Source organism: Sander vitreus, unplaced genomic scaffold (genome assembly GCF_031162955.1).
Source record: "Sander vitreus isolate 19-12246 unplaced genomic scaffold, sanVit1 ctg346_0, whole genome shotgun sequence".
NCBI classification, from domain to species: Eukaryota; Metazoa; Chordata; class Actinopteri; order Perciformes; family Percidae; genus Sander; species Sander vitreus.
In genome coordinates this window covers 42,501-67,500 of record NW_027595483.1, presented here as the reverse complement: position 1 = coordinate 67,500, position 25,000 = coordinate 42,501, and the positions used below count along the sequence as shown (strand labels likewise).

The following is a 25,000-nucleotide window of genomic DNA, read 5'->3' as shown; positions in this document are numbered from 1 at the left end:
CTTGTGCCAGAACATTATGAGCAGTGCACAATACCACACCATAGTAAGATGAACAATACATACCTCCACATACTCATTGCGCAGATGTTTCACTCTCTCTGAATTTCTGTCAAATGGTACCCAATACAGTTGCTTCATGTATATTTGATTTTTCTTGAGGATTCTACCTAATGTTGACAGAGAGACTCGTTGGATGTTATTGAAAACATGGTCATCATTGATGATATTGGCTCGCAGCCTGATACAATTATTAGTCAAAACCATGTTCACAATGGCGGCCTCTTGTGTACGAGTGAACATAGGGCCCCTTCCACCTTGGTGTCCTCGACCCTCAATCCTATGTAAAACAGATATATAAAAAAATACACATGCAGCCTACTGTCAAATGTCACAGTAAACAATATTGATGATAAGTACAGCAAGCTTCAGTTTCAATGTACTGTGTGGTTAGCTTACCTGTTTTCTCGATGAAATGTCCGAATTACTGACGCAACAGTATTTCTGCTGAGATGTGGTTGAACTCTTCGTCCCATCAGTGACGATCAGTCACTGATGGGACTCACACTCACACTCAGCAAAATGGGTCGTTCCAGACATTGCTCTGAGGAACAGCAGACTTTGATTAAAAAGTTGATTGGAGAGGGGAAACATATAAAGAAGTGCAGAAAATGACTGAGCAAAGCCTACGTGGGAAAAAAACTCAAATGGCTCAAAGAATAGCCAAAATGGCAAAGGCTCAACCAATAATCAGCTCCAGGAAAACCAAAGAAGACTTACAGTTACCTGAGAGTACTGTTAGGATCAGAAGAAGACTATGTGAAGCTAAGCTATCAGCTAGAAGCCCCCGCAAAGTCCCATTGCTGAAAAAAAGACATGTACTGAATAGGTTGAAATGTGCCAAAGGACACATTGACTGGCCAAAGGAGAAATGGAGCAACATTCAGTGGACTGATGAGAGCAGAATGGTTCTTTTTGGGTCTCGGGGCCACAGACAGTTTGTCCGACGACCCCCATGCACTGAACTCAAACCCCAGTACTGTGAAGACAGTAAAGCATGGTGGTGCAAACATCATGTTATGGGATGTTTCTCATACTGTGGTGTTGGGCCTGTTTATCACATACCAGGGATCATGGATCAGTTTCAATACATCAGAATACTTGAAGAGGTCATGTTGCCTTATGCTGAAGAGGAAATGCCTTTGAAATGGGTCTTTGAACAAGACAATGACCGAAAACACACCAGTAAGAGAGCAGAGACTGATGTTATGGAGCGGCCAGCCCAATCCCCAGACCTCAACCCCATAGAGAACGTGTGGGGTGACATCAGAAATGCTGTTTCTCAGGCTAACCCAGTACTGCAGAGGGATTGTGGGATGTAGTTCAATGGTCCTGGGCTGGAATACCTGTTCACAGGTGACTCCATGGAACACAGATGTGGAGCAGTTCTCAGAAATAATGGTTATGCAACTTGTCTTGATTTCCTTCCTGTTGTATATTTTCCCGACTGTGTGATTACCTGTCCCCACCCTAATGTGTTGCACCTGTGTTTCATTGTCTCCTCTGTCTTCTGTATTTAGGTTCAGTCTTCCCCTTACCCCAGTGCGAGATCATTTCCCTGTGTTCAGCCTTCAAGCGTTTCCCCTGTGTCCTGTTGTCCTGACTTCCTGACTTCCTGTATGGATTTTGACCATTGCCTGTTTTCCTGGATTTCCCTTTGCCTGCTGATTATTGGACACTGTTACCTTGCTTCATTAGCTTGCTAATAAATCATTGAATTCTACGTACCTGAGTCGTGTATTGGTGGGTCCATTTTCCTGTGTGCATGATACATTCCAGCGCTGGAAGACGCAGGTCATGTTCTGTTTATTATTAAAGGTGGGGGGCGGGGGCGCTGCTGCTGCTGCTGATCTCAGGTCTTAAATCTGAGGTCATGTGTTGAAGTTATTTTTAAAGTGCAGCTGCAAACACACACACACACACACACACATGTTCTTCGTGACAGGAGACACGCAACGCTGCAGCTCTGCATCCCCCCCTGATTTTATCATCACTACAGAGAGGAAGTCAAGATTCATTTTCAAAACAAAAGGTTCTCTAAATGTGGTAAAGAATCATACTTCTGTATTTTTACATTTTTACTTCAGTTAAATATCCGAGTACTTCTTCCATAGTGTGTGTGTGTGTGTGTGTGTGTGTGTGTGTGTGTGTGTGTGTGTGTGTGTGTGTTGGTCTCTCTGGAATAGCGTGACCGCCTGATAGAGGGGGGAGGGGAAGGTGTGTCTCTCTTGTCCAATCAACTGCAGACTCCCTCTCTCCCTCCAGCTCTGCAGACACGCAAAGGGTTTAATGTATGTCACACACAGAGACACATACACACACACACAGAGACACATACACAAACACAGACACACACACTCACACTAAAAGCAGTACAAAATTATAAGATTTTTTAAATTATACTGAAGGTTTAGGTTAAAACAAGCATAAGGGGACAATTATTAAAGCAGTTTAAAGGTAAAAAGGTGTTCATAAAGAGATTCAAGGAGCCGCTGGACAGGGAGGTATAATATGATCTCTCCCCTGGCTAGATTCAAAGATCTGACCCGGCATCCCAGTATCATATCACTTTTAAACAACCATAAATAGCAATTAAATAATGATAATAAACATGGAAATGTGTTAATACAGGGGTCAATCACCGAGACTTATAAATGAAATAACATCAGATGCATTTGAAGGTTGGGGGGGGACACAACCAGAGTCTAATGGCGTTTTTTCCATCACGTGGTACCTGCTCGACTCGCCTCGACTCTACTCGCCTTTTTTGGTTTTCCGTTCTGATAAAAAGTCCCTGGTACCTGCTAACAGGTACTTTATGTAGTACCACCTCAGTCGAGGTTCCCAGCGAGCTGAGCCGATACCAAAAGGTGACGTGAAAGCGACAGACGGGGGTGTCCTGAACAAACCCCCCATTTTTAAATAGTTTAGCCAGCTGTGTATTTGTTTGCTGCCTCCAGCTTCATTTGAAACTAAATGTATCTTCTGGCATCAACACACCTTCCACGTTCTGGGTGTGTGTTAGCTCACGGCAGTTTACTGCAGCGTCGCTATGACGACCAGCCACGCTGAGGCAGTACTAAAATCTGCAATGGAAAACGGACACACAGTGCGTTGAGTCGAGGCGAGTTGAGCAGGTACCATGTAACGGAAAAACGCCATTAGATGTTGAGTCTCAGTTTCACATGTTAGGGCTCAGCCTCGAGTCTCCACAGCTGAATCTGTGGAGGAAGGTCTGGCTGCACCACAGATGCATTCTGGGAGAGGAGAAAGAAACTCTCTGGGTTGTTTGCATTTCTGTAAACCAATCACAACGGTCGTGGGCGGGGCTAAGCTCCAGATGCAGCGACGGTGGCTCTGCTAAATAGTCTCAGGAAGGAACTGGTTCTGGTGGAACATTTACACCCCGCTAAAGAAAACTCCTCATCCAATATTAATGAAGTTAACTGTTGACACAACACAGTAACGTGAATATTTAAATGAGCTGATACAGATGTATGTGCCTTGTATGTTTATATGCTTCATGTATTTTAACGTGACTGTTTAAATGTGTGACTGTTTAAAAGCCCTTCTAGGGAAATACAGCAATAACTATACATGCTGTGGTGCTGTACATTAGAGATTTGTGTTTTGATCCGGCCTTCATATCAGTTTAGGTTCACAATAAGTTTTGGCCCGTCTAGATGTGCACCAAACCCCAAACGATGGGAAACTGCTTTTCAAAATGTAATTAAGCAACACAGAATTTGGCAGATTTACCGACTTTAAGTAGCAGAGTGTTTTCATGTGTGGTACCTACTTTAAAAATGTAATCTTTGTGCTAAACTTTCTGATGGATATCGAACTGTTTTAGGGCTTAATGTCGAACTGTAACTGAGAAGATTATATGAGACAAGCAGTTCTCTTACAGGGCCCATATTATGCTCATTAATCAGGTTCAGAACTGTATTTAGAGGTTATATCAGAATAGGTTTACATGGTTTAATTAGAAAAAATATCTGTATATTTTTGTTGTACTGCACATTGCTGCAGCTCCTCTTTTCACCCTGTGTGTTGAGCTCTCTGTTTTAGCTACAGAGTGAGACATCACACTTCTGTTCCATCTTTGTCGGGGTGCACATGCTCAGTACCTAGGTAAGGACTACTAGCCAGTCAGAAGCAGAGTATGAGGGCCCTGACAGTACCTAGGTAAGGACTACTAGCCAGTCAGAAGCAGAGTATGAGGGCCCTGACAGTACCTAGGTAAGGACTACTAGCCAGTCAGAAGCAGAGTATGAGGGCCCTGACAGTACCTAGGTAAGGACTACTAGCCAGTCAGAAGAAGAGTATGAGGGCGTGCACTGACAGTAGCGAGGCAAGCATTATAACGTGTTACATATGACGAGCGTTTGTCTCTGAAGTAAAGGCTGGACTACAATAGAGCTGTTTGGAGCAGTTTGTGAACAGTGTTTTCTGTTGGAGATGGTAAGTCCCTTTGGGCTGGACTTTGGGCTTTTTCACTTTGTAAACCTATAACATGCACAAAAAAGATATATAACACAATAAAGGAAAGGGGGAAAGCCAAAAAGCATAATATGAGCACTTTAAATAAAAGCATGTCACTAAACTGTACATGTCTATGTCTCTGGATGTGATTCTTTCTCCAGTCAGGCCCGTAGAGAAGTTGGGTTTAATACCCCTCATCTCATACGACAGGAGAACTGACGACTGGCGTCCGGGAAGTTACGGTTATTTAGAGTCTGTGGAGCGGAGGTTAGACGGCAGAGCTTCATGTATGTGTCTGACACGCTGACACGCTGCGACAGATGCCAGAGAGCTGCAGGATAATCTCCGCCTCGCTGTCACTTTTAGATCTTTGATTAAAAGTTAATGAGCTGAGAGGCCGAGGAATGCTGAGCATGCTGAGTATTTACAGCTGGCAGAAACACAATGTTCCCCTGCTGACACACATATACACACATATATACACACACACATATACATACATATATATACATACATATATACACACAGTATATACACACATATACACACATACAGTATATACACACACATATACACACATACAGTATCTACACACATATATGTACACACATATACACACATACAGTATATACATACACATATACACACATACAGTATATACACACACAGATATGCACATACAGTATATACAAACACATATACACACATACAGTATATACACACATATATGTACGCACATATACACACATACAGTATATACACACACATATATGCACATACAGTATATACACACATATATGCACATACAGTATATACACACACATATACACACATACAGTATATACACACATATATGTACACACATATACACACACAAACAGTATATACACATACAGTATATACACACATATATGTACACACATATACACACATACAGTATATACACACATATATGTACACACATATACACACATACAGTATATACACACACATATATACACATACAGTATATACACACATACAGTATATACACACATATATACATATATACGTACACATATATGTACATACGTATGTATATTATCCTAAACAGCAGACTTTGATGCATCAGTAGCTGTAATTTAACAGCAGACAGAGACATGAAGAAGCTGCTGATGGATGAGTTACTGAGCAGCAACATTACTCAGGATTAGTGCAGACTACAGGGATTGTATACTGTATGATGGATTGTATATATATATATATACACACATACGTGATGGGTCAGATTATATATATGATGGGTCACAACTGTTGGTCCATCAGTGAATCCAGGTCAGTCCCATGTTGTGTGATTTTAATAACAGTAACCCAACGTTTTAGACCTTTACATGTAGTTACCCAACGAGAATCTTCTTCCTTTGTTTAAGACATCCCGTGGCCAGATCTCTGGAGTTATGTCTGTGTGTCTGTGTGTGTGTGTGTGTGTGTGTGTGTGTGTGTGTGTGTGTGTGTGTGTGCAGTGTGTGTGTGAGTGTGTGTGTCTGTGTGTGGGTGGGTCTGTGTGTGTGTGTGTGTGTGTCTGTGTCTGTGTGTGCATGTGTGTGCGTCTGTGTGTGTGTGTGTGTGTGTGTCTGTGTGTGTGTGTGTGTGTGTGTGTGTGTGTGCGAGTGTGTGTGTCTGTGTGTGGGTGGGTCTGTGTGTGTGTGTGTGTGTGTGTGTGTGTGTGTGTGTGTGTGTGTGTGTGTGTGTGTGTGTGTGTGTGTGTGTGTGTGTGTGTGTGTGTGTGTGTGTGTGTGTGTGTGTGTGTGTGTGTGTGTGTCCTTTTCTCTGTATTTTTGTTGATCCATGTTTTCTGTCTCTCTTTTTTCTTTTTTTAACTGTATATGCATATTCTTACAAACAGCCAAGCCACAGAGACCTGTAAACATCAGATATCAGTCTTACATAATGATGACATAACATAACAAAAGTTAAATTAAAAAGAAGAGTAAATACACAATAAGAAAAAAACAGGAAGTAAAAATTAAACATTAAAAAAGCAATTACTACAAATAATAAATAAAATAACGTTAAATTGAAAAGTAGGCTAAAATAACCTCAATAATCCTTAAAAGTAATCCTTTAGTATGGCATTCCTGACGTCCTGCGTCATGATGTCACCACTCTCTCTGGAAGGAGGCGGGCTTTCTGCGGAATTCCTGACGTCGTGCGTCATGACGCCGCACGGGATTGGTGGAAGAATACGGGCTGAGCTCCTTCTCCGTCCCTATTGGCCACTGCGGGCGTCAGCCACATTCCCCTCCACTCTGTGACGGATTACTATGGAAGAAGGTGGAAAACAGTGAAATAATCCGAGTGGGTCGCCATCTTGCCTGTGGTAGTTCAAGCAGGGTCGTAGTGGAAGTTAGGACGGATCCCGGAACGTGACCCCGGCGGGGAGGAACAAACCGCGGATGTTTATTTGGATAATTTACCCCCCCCACACTGAGGAAGATCTGCGCGGTTGTGTGTGCGGTTTGTGGTTTTCCAGTTTGGAAACCCGCTCCCATCCAACCAGTCCGACTGCTGCTAGTTAGCCGCGGAGCTAACGGCTAGCTGCGGTCGTCAGCGGCGGATTGAAGGCTCGGGAACGTTCGGTCTGTTTCCCCGGATCTCCCGGAGGATGATTGTACGTGCTAACATGCGAACACTTGACCTTTTAGTTTGGAGACAAAGTGGAGAGTGTGTGTAAATAAGAGGGGGATCTGGAGAGGCTTTAACACGTTAATCCTGCTGCGGCAATCAGTGCAGATCGATGGGAAATGTCCTCTCGGAAGCAAACTGTTAATCGGACTGAAAGTCTCTGTTATTACTCAGAGATCGGCCTGCTCAGCTGGGTCTGATTCCGAGGAAGAGAGCGATAACTCAGCTGTCTCTCTGCCCGGGCCTGTCCTCACACAAACGAGTAAATGTGTCATATTTTCACACTGTGAACCGTAACAACACTACATATACGGACCGGACATCCGGGGCATGTCGGTGTCTGCCATCAGAAGCCAAGCTGCTTTAATCCGGGTTCTGTTCACGTTCACGGGATTATAATATAAATATAATCCTTAACATTATTAAGGATCTGTGTGTTTGGATCCACGATGGGATCAGCCACCAAACTGGCTTTCAGTGTTTTCCTCATCTCCTGCTCCTCAGGTTAGTACACACACACGCACACACACACACTACTAACACACACGCACACACACACACTACTAACACACACAGACACACACACACACTACTAACACACACACACACACTACTACACACACACACACACTACTACACACACACACACACACACACACACACACCTCTTCATTTAACATCACATCAGTCTCTGAAACCAAAGAGTTTTTGTATGTTTTAAACTTCTGTTTTCATGTTCTATTAAACGGATTGGATTTATTTCTCTCTGTGCTGCTGCTACACTCATTAACAACGGCCTCATAACCCTTAATAACACTTAATAACCCTTAATAACACTTAATAACACCTATATACTTACACTTATAATGACAGTGATTTCACAATAAGTCTTGCAACCAGCTTTTAATGTGACAGAATAATAGACACGTGTGTGTGTGTGTGTGTGTGTGTGTGTGTGTATGTAATGTATATTTGATGAGAGGTTCACATTTAAAGGGCCAGTGCACTGTTTTGGTTCAGTATTTCAGCAGGCGGACTTATCGCCACACCAGAAACATCTTTACATATGATATCACACCCTGAAGCAGGCTGTCTGGTTGCTTCTCCTTACATCTTTTACATTTTCTGTTATGAAATAGCCACCAAAATAAAGGCTTTTTAATAATCTTGAAGAAGAGTGCCTTGGATTTTCCTTTTTTTCTACACTTAATTGAATTCCCAACCCCAAAGAGCACCTTCACATCTTTACATATTATTTAGGGTAATATTTTATAACAACCAGAGCTGGAACCAAATGTCTCAGAAATAATGATTTCTTTTAGAGCCCGACCGATATATCGCCGATAAAAAACATTTTCCAAACTATCGGTATCAGCATTTATAATGGCTGATTAAATGAATATTTAAAAAATAAAAGAAAACCGGATGAAACCCCAGTCAGCCATGTTCTGAGTGTTGGCGTTGCAGAGTTTGTTCCCCAGAGGGCGCTCTACAACACACACAGACACACAGACACACACACACACAGAGACACACACACACAGAGAGACACACACACACACACGACACACACACACACACACACACACACACACACACACAGAGACACACACACAGAGAGCACACACACACACACACACACACACACAGAGACACACACACAGAGAGACACACACACACACACACACACACACACAGAGACACACACACACACACACACACACACACACAGAGACACACACAGAGACACACACACACACACACACACACAGAGACACACACACACACACACACACACACACACACACACACACACACACACACACACAGCAGACACACACACACACACACAGAGACACACACACACACACACACACACACACACACACACACAGAGAGACACACACACACACACACACACACACACACAGAGAGACACACACACACACACAGAGAGACACACACACACACACAGACACACACACACACACACACACACAGAGACACACACACACACACAGAGACACACACACACACACACACACAGAGACACACACACACACACAGAGACACACACACAGACACACACACACACACACACACACACACACACACACACACAGAGACAGACACACACACACACACACACACACGGTGCTCTACAGCGTCCCTGCTGGCAGCACTCATGTTTAACTCTAAGCTTCATATCATTAGTTTGTATTTTATTAGGGCTGTCAGCATTAAAGCGTTGATCGCGAGCTCGTAGGTGTAGCTCCAGCTTGACGTGCTTCTGTGATATTTTAATTTGGCTTTACACAATGTACATATGGCTTTCGACAGTTTTTCGAGAGGTGACGTCAGGCCACGGCGTAGACACAGAGGGGTCTGCGGGGGTCTGCAGGGGGACGCTGTCGATTCTACGCACAACTATAAAATGGCCTTTAGTGTTATACCAGTTTTTTAAAGGAACATTGGATTGGATCACTGGGATCCAAATACCAAATTTCAGGATAAGCTGATGCTGTTGACCAGAGCCTTAAATGGAGCCAGCAGTGCAGCCTGCTGGCTCAGCAGAGAACTACAGCTAGGACACATACTGGGGGCCGCTAATATAACATAACGTTTGTTTTAATTTTTAAGAAACAGAAACATTTTACATTACTTATTTTGTTGTTTTTTTTGTTTACCATATCTCATTAGATGTGACATGCTTCACATATGAAGACGTGTATATATATCATCAGTAAACATTGATTTTGTGATCATTCACTTAAAAAAAAGTCTCTGATTTTATTTGGTTAGAAAAAATCCCAACTGAATCCAGCCTTCTGATTGGATCAGGATAATCCTGTTTCTTTGGATCACATAGATCCCAAACAGAGTTCAAAGTTTAGAAAAACCCTAAAAGGCAGGTTTGATCCAGATCAAACATAAAATGGGATTACATGGTCTGATCTTGAGCAGGCAGAGCGAGCAGCCGCCAGCTGTTGATGCGTGCAGGACTTCACCGTGAGCGGACTGTTTAGAGACCATGTGACCTGCGGGTAACGTTAACTGGTCCCTATACGCAAATATCATCAATGATAGGGAACCCAGCAACGGCCATGATGAGCTCCTCCTCCTTTTTCTCTGAACTAATGTTTGGTAGGAACGACAGTTTACATCGTATGTTTCTCTGGAATCAGCCAGCGTGAAGGACGTCTATGTTCTGATTGGTTGCTGCTGAACTGCGTCATAGCTCATTACCATAACGTTGACCTACTTTCAACTTTCTGATTGGCGCTCTGGTCGCTCAAAACGTGACGCCGACAGATTTGCTGCTCCTTTCAGCTGAGAGAAGCTTCCATTGAAGATGAATGACTTCCTGCTTCTTCCTGTTTCAGATGGTAATGACTTCCTGTATCTTTAGAAGCTCAAGACGGCGGCGGTGTGTATGTACAGTCAGGGTGCTCCGATCAGGATTTTTAGGACCGATTGCTGGAAGCCGTATCGGTCGATACCGATCACCGGGTCTATTTGAAGCCTTCTATTTATCATGTCATATATTTATCATATATTCATTTTAATGTATTGTGAATTGTCAACGGTTTACTTTTATTGACAGGAAACGTTCAACATTCACTTCCTCTGTTAGAAACACACCTTAAACCGCTCAGAGCTTAACATATAAAGGCTTATTTCGGAATAAATTACAAAAAAAACTGTCATTGTTAAGTTACAGAAACTTAAAGTGTACTTAAACTTAAAGTGCAGAGCAAAGAAAAAAAGATTCCCATATCTTGATGTCCAGTATTTTAGGCTTGTCCTCCTGCTGTAATGAACTAGACTAACAGTCACACGTTTAGAGAATCTATCAGTAATTGTTTGGCTTTTTGTCCTAGCTCAAAATCTAAAAAAATGTCCTTTCAATCACTGCAGACATTTCTTCAGCAAAACAAATTCTTTGTAGTTTTGTCAATTTCAGACTGATCCTAACTAAGGTAAATGTTCTTTTAGCTCCACATCAGGGCTGAATACAAGTGAAGCTACACAAAAAACGTTCCTGTCGAATAACAAAAAAATGAACAGTCTTGAAATCTAGATCCATTTGAAAGAGACTTCACATCTCTTGGGATTTCAAGAACTGCAGCTTAGAACCACAGCTGCACTGTCATGAGGTCTTCTGCATCATGATTCAATGATAAAGACAGAAGAGGAATAGAGATTAGTAGAGCCATATCTCCTAAAGATTTAAATCCAAATGTCACTTGTGAAGCTGATTGATGTGACGTCCTTCATAAGGCTGTCAACATGTGCAAACACTGTTTGGTATAACTGCGGCAGGCAAACATCAGTGACATATTGACACCCTGGCAGAGTGTAGGGTGAATCCAACTAAGACATGAGTCGCCAGAACCCTTCGTCTTTCACAACTGACAGCGGCTGGTGATCGAGGCATATGAATTACATTATTTTGGCTGATATTTCTTTCATTACTGTAGGGTCGCTGTCGTTGCAATGCCTCCGTTACAGAGAGCTGAGTGAGTGGCGCCGGAGCTGCTACACGACCCCGCTCTCTCTGCCTTAGCGCTAGCTAACTTTTAAAACTCCTCATCCTCCTTTCCGTGACTAACCTTCAAATGTCTGATGAGGTTGGTGGTGTTGAAATGTCTTTGGAGCTTTCCGCCTTGTGGAATTTCCTTGGCACACACGTTGCAAATAGCTAATGTATTGTCTTTTTCAGACACCTTGTAGAACTGCCAGACCGGTGAATGCAGGGAGGCCGCCATTTTAGCCTCATGTAGAAAATGTTCTCACGAGTAGTGCGTCATCTGATCGGCCTTTATAGAGACCACCGATCAAACTATTTAAAGCCTTTATCGGCCGATAACGATCGATGACCGATCAATCGGAGCACCCTTACTTTTGAAAAACCCATTTCCAAGATTTGATCTGAAATCCCCCTGGATTACTTTAGAAAAACTGAGCCAGAGGCTTAGTCCTGAGAAACCAGCTCTAACGGGGATGTTTCCTTCCTCAGGTGCCATCCTGGGACGCTCTGACACTCAGGAGTGCGTCCACTACAACTACAGCCCTTCGTCCTCGCTGTCCTCGGCGTCCTCGCTGTCTTCGGGGGTGTCTGAGAGCCGGGGGAACCTGAGCGGCGTGGTCACCTGCTCTGGAGAGAAGGATAAGAGACTTCACTGCTTTGCTACATGGAAGAACATCTCGGGAGAAGTTCGGGTGGTCGAACAGGGCTGCTGGCTGGACGACCCCGACTGTTACGACCGGTAATTATTATCATAACCTTATTTATTATCAGGTACAGGACAATAAGAGACAGAGACACACACACACACACACACAGATCTTGTTAAAGCCAGAAGCTCCAAAGTTTAAATCTACATAAATCTGTCTTTATTTATAGATCAGGTCGGGTATAGATCTCGATCATATCCAACCGCACTTGAAGGCAGCTTCATTTCACGGAGAAGGGGGAGGTGTTAGAGTCTGGAGTACTCTGGGGGAGGGGTTAGAGTCTGGGGTACTCTGGCGGAGTCTGGGGTACTCTGGGGGAGGGGTTAGAGTCTGGGGTACTCTGGGGGAGGGGTTAGAGTCTGGGGTACTCTGGGGGAGTCTGCGGTACTCTGGGGGGAAGGGTTAGATTCTGGTGTACCCTGGGGGAGGGGTTAAAGTCTGGGGTACTCTGGGGGAGGGGTTAGAGTCTGGGGTACCCTGGGGGAGGGGTTAAAGTCTGGGGTACCCTGGGGGAGGGCTTAAAGTCTGGGGTACCCTGGGGGAGGGGTTAGAGTCTGGGGTACCCTGGGGGAGGGGTTAAAGTCTGGGGTACTCTGGGGGAGGGGGTTAGAGTCTGGGGTACTCTGGGGAGGGGTTAAAGTCTGGGGTACTCTGGGGGAGGGGTTAAAGTCTGGGAGTACCCTGGGGGAGGGGGTTAGAGTCTGGGGTACCCTGGGGGAGGGGTTAGAGTCTGGGGTACCCTGGGGGAGGGGTTAGAGTCTGGGGTACTCTGGGGGAGGGGTTAGAGTCTGGGGTACTCCGGGGGAGGTGTTAGAGAAATGAAAACAGCCAAAAACAACAGTAGTTGGTGCGTGGTGCTCTTCCGTAGGACTAGGAACTGGTAAACAGCAGCAGGGCTGCCCCTGTTTACAGGCTCTTCAAACTATTACACACTTACATTTAATTCACAAAGGGCTTCACCTTTCTCTTGTCCTTTCTGTAGGATGAAATAAATGTAGTGCATGTATAATGTTACAACTTTGTGTGTCTGTGGAGTCTCTGGCTGCAGAAAGATCTCTCTGAATCCTCTTCTGTTCTGACAGCAGTGAATATCTTCTTAATGAATCCTATGTTTGTGACAGAAGTCTTATTGAATCCTATTTTTCCAACCGGAGTGTTTGACAGAGTGAATATTAATGGTCCTATGTTAACAGGAGTGAGTGTGTGGAGAAGAAAGATGCTCCGGCAGTCTTCTTCTGCTGCTGTGAGGGCAGTTTGTGTAACAGCCAGTTCTTCTACCGGCCCGACGGCAGCCAGCCGCCCATACACAGTCAGTCACACCTTCATTTCTAACATACTACTGGACTTTGATGCCTCTGTGTGGATCAACCATGTTGTTATTGTGTTGTTAACTTTATAAATGAATTGTAGCGACGAACAAGCCGGTAGCGCCCCAGCCCACGGTGCTGAGCACGCTGATGTACTCGCTGGTTCCCATCATGGCCGTCAGCGGCGTCTTCCTCTTCTCCTTCTGGGTGTACCGACACCACAAACTGGCCTATCCTCCAGTCCTGGTACCTACACAGGTAACACACACACACACACACACACACACACACACACACACACACACACACACACACACACACAGGTAACACACACACATACACATACATACACACACACACAGGTAACACACACACACACACACACACACACACACACACACACACACACACACACACACACACACACACACACACAGGTAAGACACATACACACACATCACACACACACACACGCATACACACACGCACACATACACACATATACACACACGCACACACACATACACACACACATACACACACAGACACGCACGCACACATACACACACACTCACTCACACAGACACATACACACACACACGGAGACCCACACACACACAGACATACACATATTCAGGAAGCTGCAGACAGACTTAGGACTGAACAGTCTCTCACAGTAAATGTTAAGGATTTAAAATGTTTGAGCGTCTGAATGAAAGCAAGCTGCTGCTGTTGTTGTTGTGTTGTTGTTGTTGTGTCTGACTGTGGACTGTTTCTGCCTCTCAGCACGCCTTTCATATAATGATCGAGGTAAGATCAGCTGTCCCTGTATTTCATCAGCTTCCCTTTATAATAACCTCACTGATACATCACTTACAGTCAGTTTAACTATCAGTAACACATGTAGTAGTGATGGTATTATAAAGTATTTATACATTTGTCCCGTTCCTTGAATTTGATTTTGCATCCTTATCTTCCGCCAGCCTGACCTTTCTTTAGTTCCTCCTTAGTACACTTTATTACTTTCTATACACTTTATTACTACTTTATATACACTTTATTACTACTTTATATACACTTCACTACTTTCTATACACTATTACTACTTTATATACACTTCACTACTTTCTATACACTATTACTACTTTATATACACTTTACTACTTTATATACACTTTACTACTTTCTATACACTTTATTACTTTATATAAACTTTATTTAATTCTCTGTGTTGTCTCTGACAGATGTTGTCTCTGACAGATGTTGTCTCTGACAGATGTTGTCTATGACAGATGTCTCTGACAGATGTCTATGACAGATGATGTCTATGACAGATGTTGTCTGTCTCTGAGAGATGATGTCTCTGAGAGATGTTTCTGTCTCTGACAGATGTTGTCTGACAGATGATGTCTCTGACAGATGTTGTCTCTGTCTCTGAGAGATGTTTCTGTCTCTGACAGATGTTGTCTGACAGATGTTTCTGTCTCTGAGAGATGATGTCTATGACAGATGTTGTCTCTGAGAGATGATGTCTCTAAGATATATTGTCTCTAAGAGATGTTGTCTATGACAGATGTTGTCTATGACAGATGATGTCTCTGACAGATGTTGTCTGTGACAGATGTTGTCTCTGTATTATAACGTGCGTGACTGATCAGTCTCTCAGGAAGCAGCTGTTATACTTCTGTGTTCAGGGTTTAAGATAAACTTTATTGCCAACAGCTGCACACAAACAAATTCCTTACATATCAATAAGAGATATACATTATAAATCAAGACAACAATGTACATTAGGACAAGAACATTGAAGTGAGCTCATCCACTAGAGAGGACATTATGCGGTCCGTATTATAAAGAAAATAAGTTACGTGTAATAAAGGGATTGCTCTAACTAAAAGAACTTGAGGATAGTAGAAACTGCATATGGAAAGTAGAACGACACAGGTTAAAGGAAACGGCGCAGCAGGAGACATTACGTCGTACCTGCGGACGTCACAGCTGAAGGCAGTGTTGTGTCCCGTCATGTTGTGTCTCCGCCAGTGTCCACGCTGTCTCAAAGGTCAGCCAGTCTCCTCTGTGTCTTCAGCTGCAGACTGTGGGACGTCCCGCTTCCAGTGAAATACAGACACACGTTAGAGCATTTAGCTGTCAGCCTGTTAACCTGCCAGCTAACAGTAGGCTGGTGCTACCTGCTGACAAGTGGAGTGTTAACTAGCGCCACGTGCAGCGGTGGTGATTCTGTTGCCTGTAACGTCATAGTATTACAGAGAGAGATCTGAACATGAGTCACATGTCTGTACTTCAGTCCCCTGATGAGTCTCCATGTTGTTGTTGTCCCAGGACCCCGGCCCCATGCCCCCCTCCCCCCTGCTGGGACAGAAGCCTCTGCAGTTACTGGAGGTCAAAGCCAGGGGGCGCTTCGGCTGTGTGTGGAAGGCTCGGCTGCTCAGCGAATACGTCGCCGTCAAAATCTTCCCCCTGCAGGTCTGTACTGTCAATACATCACTTCCTGTCTTGTTTTGTCTTTATAGAACTTTTCCTGACAAGTTTATAAAGTGCTTTTAGAAAAAACACAACAACAATGAAATTGGAGTGTTTATAATTAAACCAAAATCCCCATCACCAAACCCACCAGACTCCATGTAAATAATCAGGACTTTTATCATCATAAAAAAACACTTCATTCAAAGTGGACAGAAACTAAATCAAACTATCATCTTTCCACTGTTCCAACAATCACCACTCTGGTTTGGTTGAAATAAACCCTTAATTCACCCATTTACATGTGGAGATATGCTGGCTCTATACACGCTAAAAGTCCTGATTATTTACATGGAGTCTGGTGGGTGAACATTAGTCCTGTAGGGTAACATTACAGCTTGGTTCTGGTTTAAAGATGAACCGAACTGGAATTTCAGTAAAGGTGATATAACAGATGTATTTTATTTCTTCTCATTGGTACAATGATTAAAATGGCTGAATTTGTTAAAAGGGATAAAATGGTACATTGAAAGTGTTGTTGTTACACGGGCGCCGCCGTGTTGGAATTCCATAATCGGCTACGTCACTGGCATGATCAGCAGCCATAGAACGTAAACAGTCTGAGACAGTCGGAGGCTAACGGACATGGCTGAGGAAACGGAAACCAACAGGTCTAGGGGTGGGGGTCATACTGCATTGCCCCGGCTGCAGTAATGACTTGTATAGGGCTAAGGCAGCTGGGGTTACCATACATTTCCACAGGCTGCCTTTGACAAGGAAACCAGTCCTCAACTCATGGCTAGCTGCCTGAAAACTGGCCAGCCCTCCAACAGACCCTGGATTTCGAGTCTGTAGCATTTTTTAGCAACAGACTATTTAGAGAGCTGTACTTTTGATTCAACAGGGTCACTGGTGAGGGTTAAGTCCAACAGACTGAAACCTGAGGCCTTTCCGTCAGTTATTGATTTTTCAGGCTACAGTACAGGGCAGACCGATAGACCAACGGCAAGTACCAACACCACCGATGCTATCTGCCGCAGAGACAGGGCGCTGAAACGCTCACATCAGGCAGAGGACAGAGAGGTTTAGCTGTTATCCAGCATGCTAGCAATCTACTAGGCAAAGGGCTGGATGGAACGTTGTTGTGATATACACAAAACACGTACATATTCACTTAAACGCACAAATAATAAAGCCTAACGTGTAGGCTTTATAGCGTTCAACAAAACTGAGACTGACACACTGGGCATCATTGAAATTGAGTCCCAAAACCAAGCTAGATACCAACCGATCCAACCTGGGGAAAGGGCTAGCAGCTAAACACGGTGGAAGCACTAATGTCAAACTCCACAAGCTAGCGCTCCGACCATAGACTGTATGAATAAACCATGACTCAGACGATATCACAGATCAATAATAATGTTACTAGCTGCTAACTAAACCACAGCGGGTCTGTAACAGAATCCAATGTCCCTTTCTACTCAGCCTGAAGCTAGCTGATGTCTCAGGGCACATTGTTGATGCAGAGCTGCTACTTCCATAGTAAGAGTATCTGAGCAGTACCATCAACGACCACAAGGAAACACATCTGCCACTCTGCACTAGCCTCAAGTAAACGCCAAAACTCGTGACTCCTCCGTGCATCTATGGTCAACCTGGGGTAACTCTCCTACGTGCAGCTAACTTATTATTTTTTTTTACAAACTTTATTTATTTTGGTTTTAACATTTTGCGTGCAGCTAACTTAACAAGTGATCCCATTGGATGAATTCGTCCAATCACATTTTCCATTTATCTGCTTTGATTTTCTAAAACGCACAGGACCTTTTCTATTTTCTCTAAATGCACACAATATATAAGCAGTCTCTATTTCCTAAAATACATAATGTGCTTGGATACAATAACTGGATACAACCTCCCACCACATTTCCCTCTTATAACACCATGACCCACTATTGGTCCATTAATAATTTACTGTGTACGTTACAATGCACATCATGCAAATACAATCTAATGCATATTTTAGACACAACTTTGTATTGTATGCAATATTTTGAGACAAAATGAATTGATACATAATAATACATTAGGAAACATAAACCACAATAAAACAATTACTATTTCATCAGCACAATGTTTATTAGTTTGTAAATGTGTAGTTCACAAAATGATCTTAGAGCTCTTTACAACTTCTCCCCCCTCTTCCCCCTTCCCCTCAGATCAAGCAGGCCTGTATGTTTACAGTGGGCAGTGAAACAGTAAATGACAGGGATGAGGAAGATCAGGACATACTCTGTGAAGACAGAGTCAGTTTATCGATTGGTACCCAGACAGACCTAGTTGAGGATATTCATGAGGGCAGGAAAAAGCAGTTCAGGAGCATAGCTACACTAACTGATGACCTGGTCAACATTACAACACTCATCAATGACCATCTCTATTGCCCTGCTGTGGAAACTTTGGCCACCCTGACAACAAATCTGTCCCCAGAACCTCAACACCACAGCACACTCAGGAAGTGTCATTTGAGCAAAGCTGCAGTGAAGCAGAAGAGGATGAGGTGTCCTTTGGGGACCACGATGAGGACTTTGTTTCACAAGTGATGACAGTGCCAGTTGTAGTGATGTAGAGGAGGAAGACACAAACTGTGTTGATGACAGAAAAAGCATTGTCTCTAACAAGCAGTTGTTAATGTTGTTTTCCATGTGTCACTGGGAGGGTTGTGGCAAATGTTAGAAGAACCACCAGCCTTGTCCAACAGTGGTTTTGGGGTGACTGTAAAAACACACTGTGTGGATGGCCATAATTACATTTGGCATTCGCAAAATCAAATCAGGGGAGTCATGGAGTGCAACATCACTGTTCCGGCTGCTGTGTTTGTGACAGGAAATGAGTGCAGTCCTTTCCTGGAGGTATGCGAAACCATTGGTTGGAGGCCATGTCAGAGAGGCAGTGGTATAACATCCAGAAAGCCTACTTCATACCAGAGGTCAACTATGCCTGGACTATCCACAATGAGGGGGTCATGACTGCTGTGAGTGAGAAGCCGATCACTGTCTCAGGGGATGGCGGTATGACAGCCCTGGCTATAATGCAATCTTCGGCACCTACTCACTGCTCGACACAGAATCAAAGATGATCGTGGCTCAGGAAACTGTGCGGGTGACTGACGTGAAAAATAGCTACTGGCTCGAGGTAGAGGGTATGGAGAGATGCCTGGCCAAGCTTGCGGACCACAGAGTCTCCATCTCTGTGTTGGCCACCGACTGCCACCCATCTGTGCAGAAGGTACTAAGAGAGAAACACCAGGAAATCAAACACGAGTATGATCTGTGGCACATTGTCAAAAATGTAAAAAAGAAAATGATGCAAATTAAGATGCAAAAATCCTGACCTGAGTGAGTGGATCCGGCTGATAACTAACCACTTGTGGTATTCTGTTTCCTCCTGTGGAGGAGATAAAGTAAGACTCAGGGAAAGGTGGATATCTCTGCTACACCACATAACAAATGTTCATGAGTGGGTGACCGGGGAGACAATAACAAAATGTGACCACCCTTCCTACACCCCAGATGAGGAGAGCAGGCGCCCGTTGCTCCGTCCTGACTCTGCAGCCTTTAATAGCCTCCAAAAGGTTGTCCTGAACAGGCAGCTCCTCCAAAACCTTGACAGGGTGACAGAGGGCATCCACACAGGTGAATTAGAGAGTGTTCATGCTCTTTATAATAAGTATGCAACGAAGAGAAAGGCCTTCAGCTATGAAAGCTTTGAAGCGCGTCTTCGCCTGGCTGCACTGGACAACAACAACAACAACAACAACATAGAGAGAGAGAGGGCCAAAACCAAGGCAGGTGGTCACAGATTCAGGCAACAATTTTCAAAGGCTGCCGGTCAGTACATTGTGGCACAAATAAAAGAGCAGAAAGCCTACAGTTTCCGAAAGGACATCGTCAATGGTGCCACCTTAAGAGGGAGGGAGTCTAGCACCATACAGGCTACCTTACAGGAACAGAAACAGGAAGCTCACCCTACCTTGGGCCAACACAGAGGGCTTACCAAACCGGACAAAGAGCATTCTGTGGCAAAACACCTTAGCCGGTTCACCTAGTAGGAAAAATAAAACCTCCAAATCCAATCAAAATCACATTTAACCTATACTGTATAATCCCTACAACATACATGTAGTATTACGTGTGTGTGTGTGTGTACACACACACACACACTCAGTTTATACCTACATACAATATTTCTGTTCATCCATAATAGGCCTACTGTATAACCATATTCCTCTAGGCAATATCAGTTCAAATGTTTTTTTCTATATGCTTAGTAGTTAAGTTTATTTAAATCAATCACATAAATACACATCACAAAAAAGTGTAAAGTGTAGTTCATGCAGTGTCATCTTAAATCGTTTATAATCAATACAGATCAAAAAGGTGTAGGTTGAAGCATTAGCTTATTACACCTACCCTATATACATTCTATTTTATTCTTTTTTTGTTCTTAAGTCCCTCAGGATATTATCAATTTATATTAAAATGTTGTATCATTCATTTCTGTGTTTATATACATATTATCACACATATGTGCAAAAATAAGTCTGGAAAGACTAGAAAGTATAGCCATAGTGTGCTTTATCAATTAAATCTGTAATTGACAATATTTTAAGCTAGCTTGCTGTTTGTCTGTGTGTGTGTGTGTATATATATATATATATATATATATATATATATATATATATATACACACACACACACACATATATATATGTATGTATGTATATATATATATGTATGTATATATATATGTATGTATATATATGTGTGTATATATATATAATATATATATATATATATATATGTATGGCATTCAGCAAGCTAGCTGTTAACCTGTTTATTTAGCAGCTAGCTGTTAGCCTGTGTATTAAGCTAGCTGGCTGTTTCTTGTATTTATTTAGCTAGCTTTCTCTCTACCCCCTGCCTTGTCAATAAAATTGTTATAGTCGTGATTTCTAGTGTTTAATATATTATAGAGCCTATCAGTGACATTACGGGAGACAGGTGTTGAAAACGTCAAGTACGAGTACATGACTTGTCTGACATATTGTGTCAAATACATTTATTTACAAGTCCAAAGCATACTCGAATCCTTGATATAGTGCTGAGGGGAAAATATCCCTGATGTGGTTGACAGCACAGGATGGGATCGGAATCCTATTCCTCCTTCCCAAATGCCCCCTCGCCCAAAGAGTGAACTGCCGGTAAGCTGTCTACAGGCCTGTCCCTCACAGGCTCAGATGCGTAACCCATGCCATTAAAATGACTCATTTTCACGTGTATTTAATATGCTGCACTGTAGCCTATATACCGCCGCAGGTCCTACCACGCCAGTGACGTCATCGACATTGTCAGCGTTCTAGTACTAACAAACGTAATTTTTGTGTTGCTTAAAAAAGCTATATTGATTTTTTTTTTATTACATTTTTTTGTGTAATTCATTTTTATTTGTCATAACCAACACGTTAACAACGTTGATTCTTTCAGTTCAGTTCATCTTTAGTCCTGGACCAGTTTCACAGATTGTTGTTCCATCAGACACTCAGACACAGAGACATGGAGACAGAGAGTCCAGGTTGGAATAAAATACAGAAATGTCTCTTTAGGTGTGAAAGATGTTGTGTTGTGTTTCAGAACAAGCATTCGTGGCAGAACGAGTACGAGATGTTCTGTGTGAGCGGGATGAGACACGAGAACCTGCTGCAGTTCATCGGAGGAGAGAAAAGAGGAAGTGACACGGAGCTGGAGCTGTGGCTCATCACTGCCTACCATGAGAAGGTGCTGCCCCCTGCTGGACAACACACACACACACACACACACACACACACACACACACACACACACACAAGCATGCACGTATGGACACACACACACACACACACACATTTTCTTTGTTTCTTTTTCTTCGATAGACTACAGACTCTGTACTACATTTAACAATTATTTATTAAACATTAAATATAAAATTTAAATAATATATAATAATAAATAAGAGTGCAAAACAACATTGTCAAAATGTGAAAGGTGATCACGTCACTGCTTGAGGCAGAGCTGACATCCAGCATCGCTACAGGCTATGTAAATAATGCACAGTGAGCGAGGGCTTCAACCATCGCCATTATATCGAATCAACAGACAGGAGCCAGCTACCTTACTTTACATTTGGAAGAACTATAGACTAATACAATAACAGGCTTAAATAAACCCAAAACATAACTTATACGACTTGAGTTCTCAGGGACAAACGCGCGATATCAACTGGCTAGTTATCCTCCAGACAGCGATGGACTACGTCTCTTTTTCGTTCTCTCTTTTCGGCCGTGTGGCGCGCGTGCCCACTCGCGGTGTGAACCGCATCCGCGCTATTCTCCGAGATGCACTTGACGGCCTTTTGTGCAGCGGATTTTTTGTTTTTTTTGACGAACTAGTTAAGGCGGTAGGAGCAGTGTGTGCACTTCTTATTAAATCTCCTTGACAACATAAACGTTCACGTTTGCGCACACACGGCACAGTAGACGCAGCAAGTATTGACTGTCAAAGTGACAACGGCTCCCTGTGGTGGGATAACTTAATGCTGCAAACACCGAGCAGAGCCAGCACCCGACCTCACAACAGCCTAGCCTGTTTAATGTTAACGCTAACGTTACACCTAACAGTTAACAGCTAACAGGAGTCAGAGCCGACGTCTGCATTTACAGTGAGGGCACTGATGATAACGTTACATTGATATTAGTCAAAACTCCACAACAGCTCAAACATGGCCCTGACGTTACCACTTAACGTTACTTATTTACTCCTCTTCATCCCCTGGAGGACATAACGCAGCAAAGAGATCTCTCCATCACATGTATTCCTTCGCAACATGCTGCACATCTCTCATCTCCCGGTGATAGGTCATCTCCCTGTGATAGGTCATCTCCCTGTGATAGGTCATCTCCCTGTGATAGGTCATCTCCCTGTGATAGGTCATCTCCCTGTGATAGGTCATCTCTCTGTGATAGGTCATCTCTCTGTGATAGGTCATCTTGTCTAGCAGCTCCTCCAGGTAGCAGGGCCAACTTCTTCTTCAGAAGGACAGCACTGGTTTACCTCTAGTCTGTAATCTTTTCTGATTAATTTAAATAAAAAGGTTGATGATTAATCACATAATCATTTTCAAAACATTCAAATCTGTTATTTCTGTTTCAAAAGGCAGCAATAAATAACAATAATATCTAGAGTGTACATGTTATTTACATTAGCAGTGAAATTAATTAATGCATAATAATTGTGATTATTTTTCAGACTATAATCTTTAATGGTTGCTTTCCTCTCTGTGATTGGCTGTGTAGATGACCATGTGTTCCCTGATTGGCTGTGTAGATGACCATGTGTTCTGTGATTGGCTGTGTAGAAGACCATGTGTTCTGTGTTCTCTGATTGGCTGTGTAGATGTCCATGTGTTCTGTGATTGGCTGTGTAGAAGACCATGTGTTCTGTGATTGGCTGTGTAGATGACCATGTGTTCTGTGTGTCCTATCAGGGTTCTCTGTGTGACTACCTGAAGGCCAACGTCCTCTCCTGGTCTGAACTCTGTCTCATCGCTCAGTCCATGTCCCGAGGTCTCGCCTACCTGCACCAGGACATTCCTGGACACAAGGACGGACACAAGCCAGCCATCGCACACAGGTACACACACACACACACACACACACACACACACACACACACACACACACACACACACACACAGGTACACACACACTCACACACACAGGTACACACACACTCACACACACAGGTACACACACACACACACACACACACACACACACACACACACACACACACACACACACACACACACACACACAGGTACACACACTCACACACACACACACACAGGTACACACAGGTACACACACTCACACACACACACACACACAGGTACACACACACAGGTACACACACACACACACACACACACACACACACACACACACACACACACACACACACACACACACTCACACACACAGGTACACACACACACACACACACACACACACACACACACACACACACACACACACACACACACACACACACACACACACACACACACACACACACACACACACACACACACACACACAGGTACACACACTCACACACACACACACAGGTACACACAGGTACACACACACACACACACACACACACACACACACACACACACACACACACACACACACACACACACACACACACACACACACACACACACACACACACACACACACACACACAGGTACACACACACACACAGACACACACACAGGTACACACACACACACAGACATACACACACAGACACAGGTACACACAGACACAGGTACACACACACACACACACACACACACACACACACACACACACACACACACACACACACACACACACACACACACACACACAACACAGGTACACACACACACACACACACAGACAGGTACACAGACACACACACACACACACACACACACACAGTGTCTCACTCTGTGTGTTTTTCAGGGACTTTAAGAGTAAGAATGTGCTGCTGAAGTCGAACCTGACCGCCTGCATCGCTGACTTCGGCCTCGCTCTCCGGTTCGAGGCGGGAACATCTCCCGGAGACACACACGGACAGGTGAGTCACCTGTGATGGTCTGATGTCTCACATCGTAGAGA

The 25,000-nt window shown here is 43.5% G+C and overlaps 1 protein-coding gene and 1 long non-coding RNA gene across 2 annotated transcripts in view; one reads left to right on the top strand and one right to left on the bottom strand.

Annotated features, from left to right (window-relative positions):
- The window catches only part of LOC144513781 (uncharacterized), a 2,666-nt gene extending 801 nt beyond the window's left edge, over positions 1-1,865 (bottom strand). Inside the window, exons 1-3 of the long non-coding RNA XR_013501168.1 lie at positions 1,786-1,865; positions 457-601; positions 64-337 (exon numbers count right to left, since the gene is read on the bottom strand). This is a non-coding gene — a long non-coding RNA (uncharacterized LOC144513781). The remainder of the gene's footprint in view (positions 1-63; positions 338-456; positions 602-1,785) is intronic.
- A 4,932-nt stretch (positions 1,866-6,797) lies between these two features.
- Positions 6,798-25,000, top strand: part of LOC144513777 (activin receptor type-2A-like) — a 23,273-nt gene continuing 5,070 nt past the window's right edge. Inside the window, exons 1-8 of the mRNA XM_078244961.1 lie at positions 6,798-7,710; positions 12,227-12,476; positions 13,638-13,753; positions 13,855-14,009; positions 16,092-16,235; positions 21,926-22,069; positions 23,814-23,959; positions 24,845-24,959. Coding sequence (XP_078101087.1) covers positions 7,656-7,710; positions 12,227-12,476; positions 13,638-13,753; positions 13,855-14,009; positions 16,092-16,235; positions 21,926-22,069; positions 23,814-23,959; positions 24,845-24,959 — 1,125 coding nt within the window. The 5' untranslated portion in view covers positions 6,798-7,655. The remainder of the gene's footprint in view (positions 7,711-12,226; positions 12,477-13,637; positions 13,754-13,854; positions 14,010-16,091; positions 16,236-21,925; positions 22,070-23,813; positions 23,960-24,844; positions 24,960-25,000) is intronic.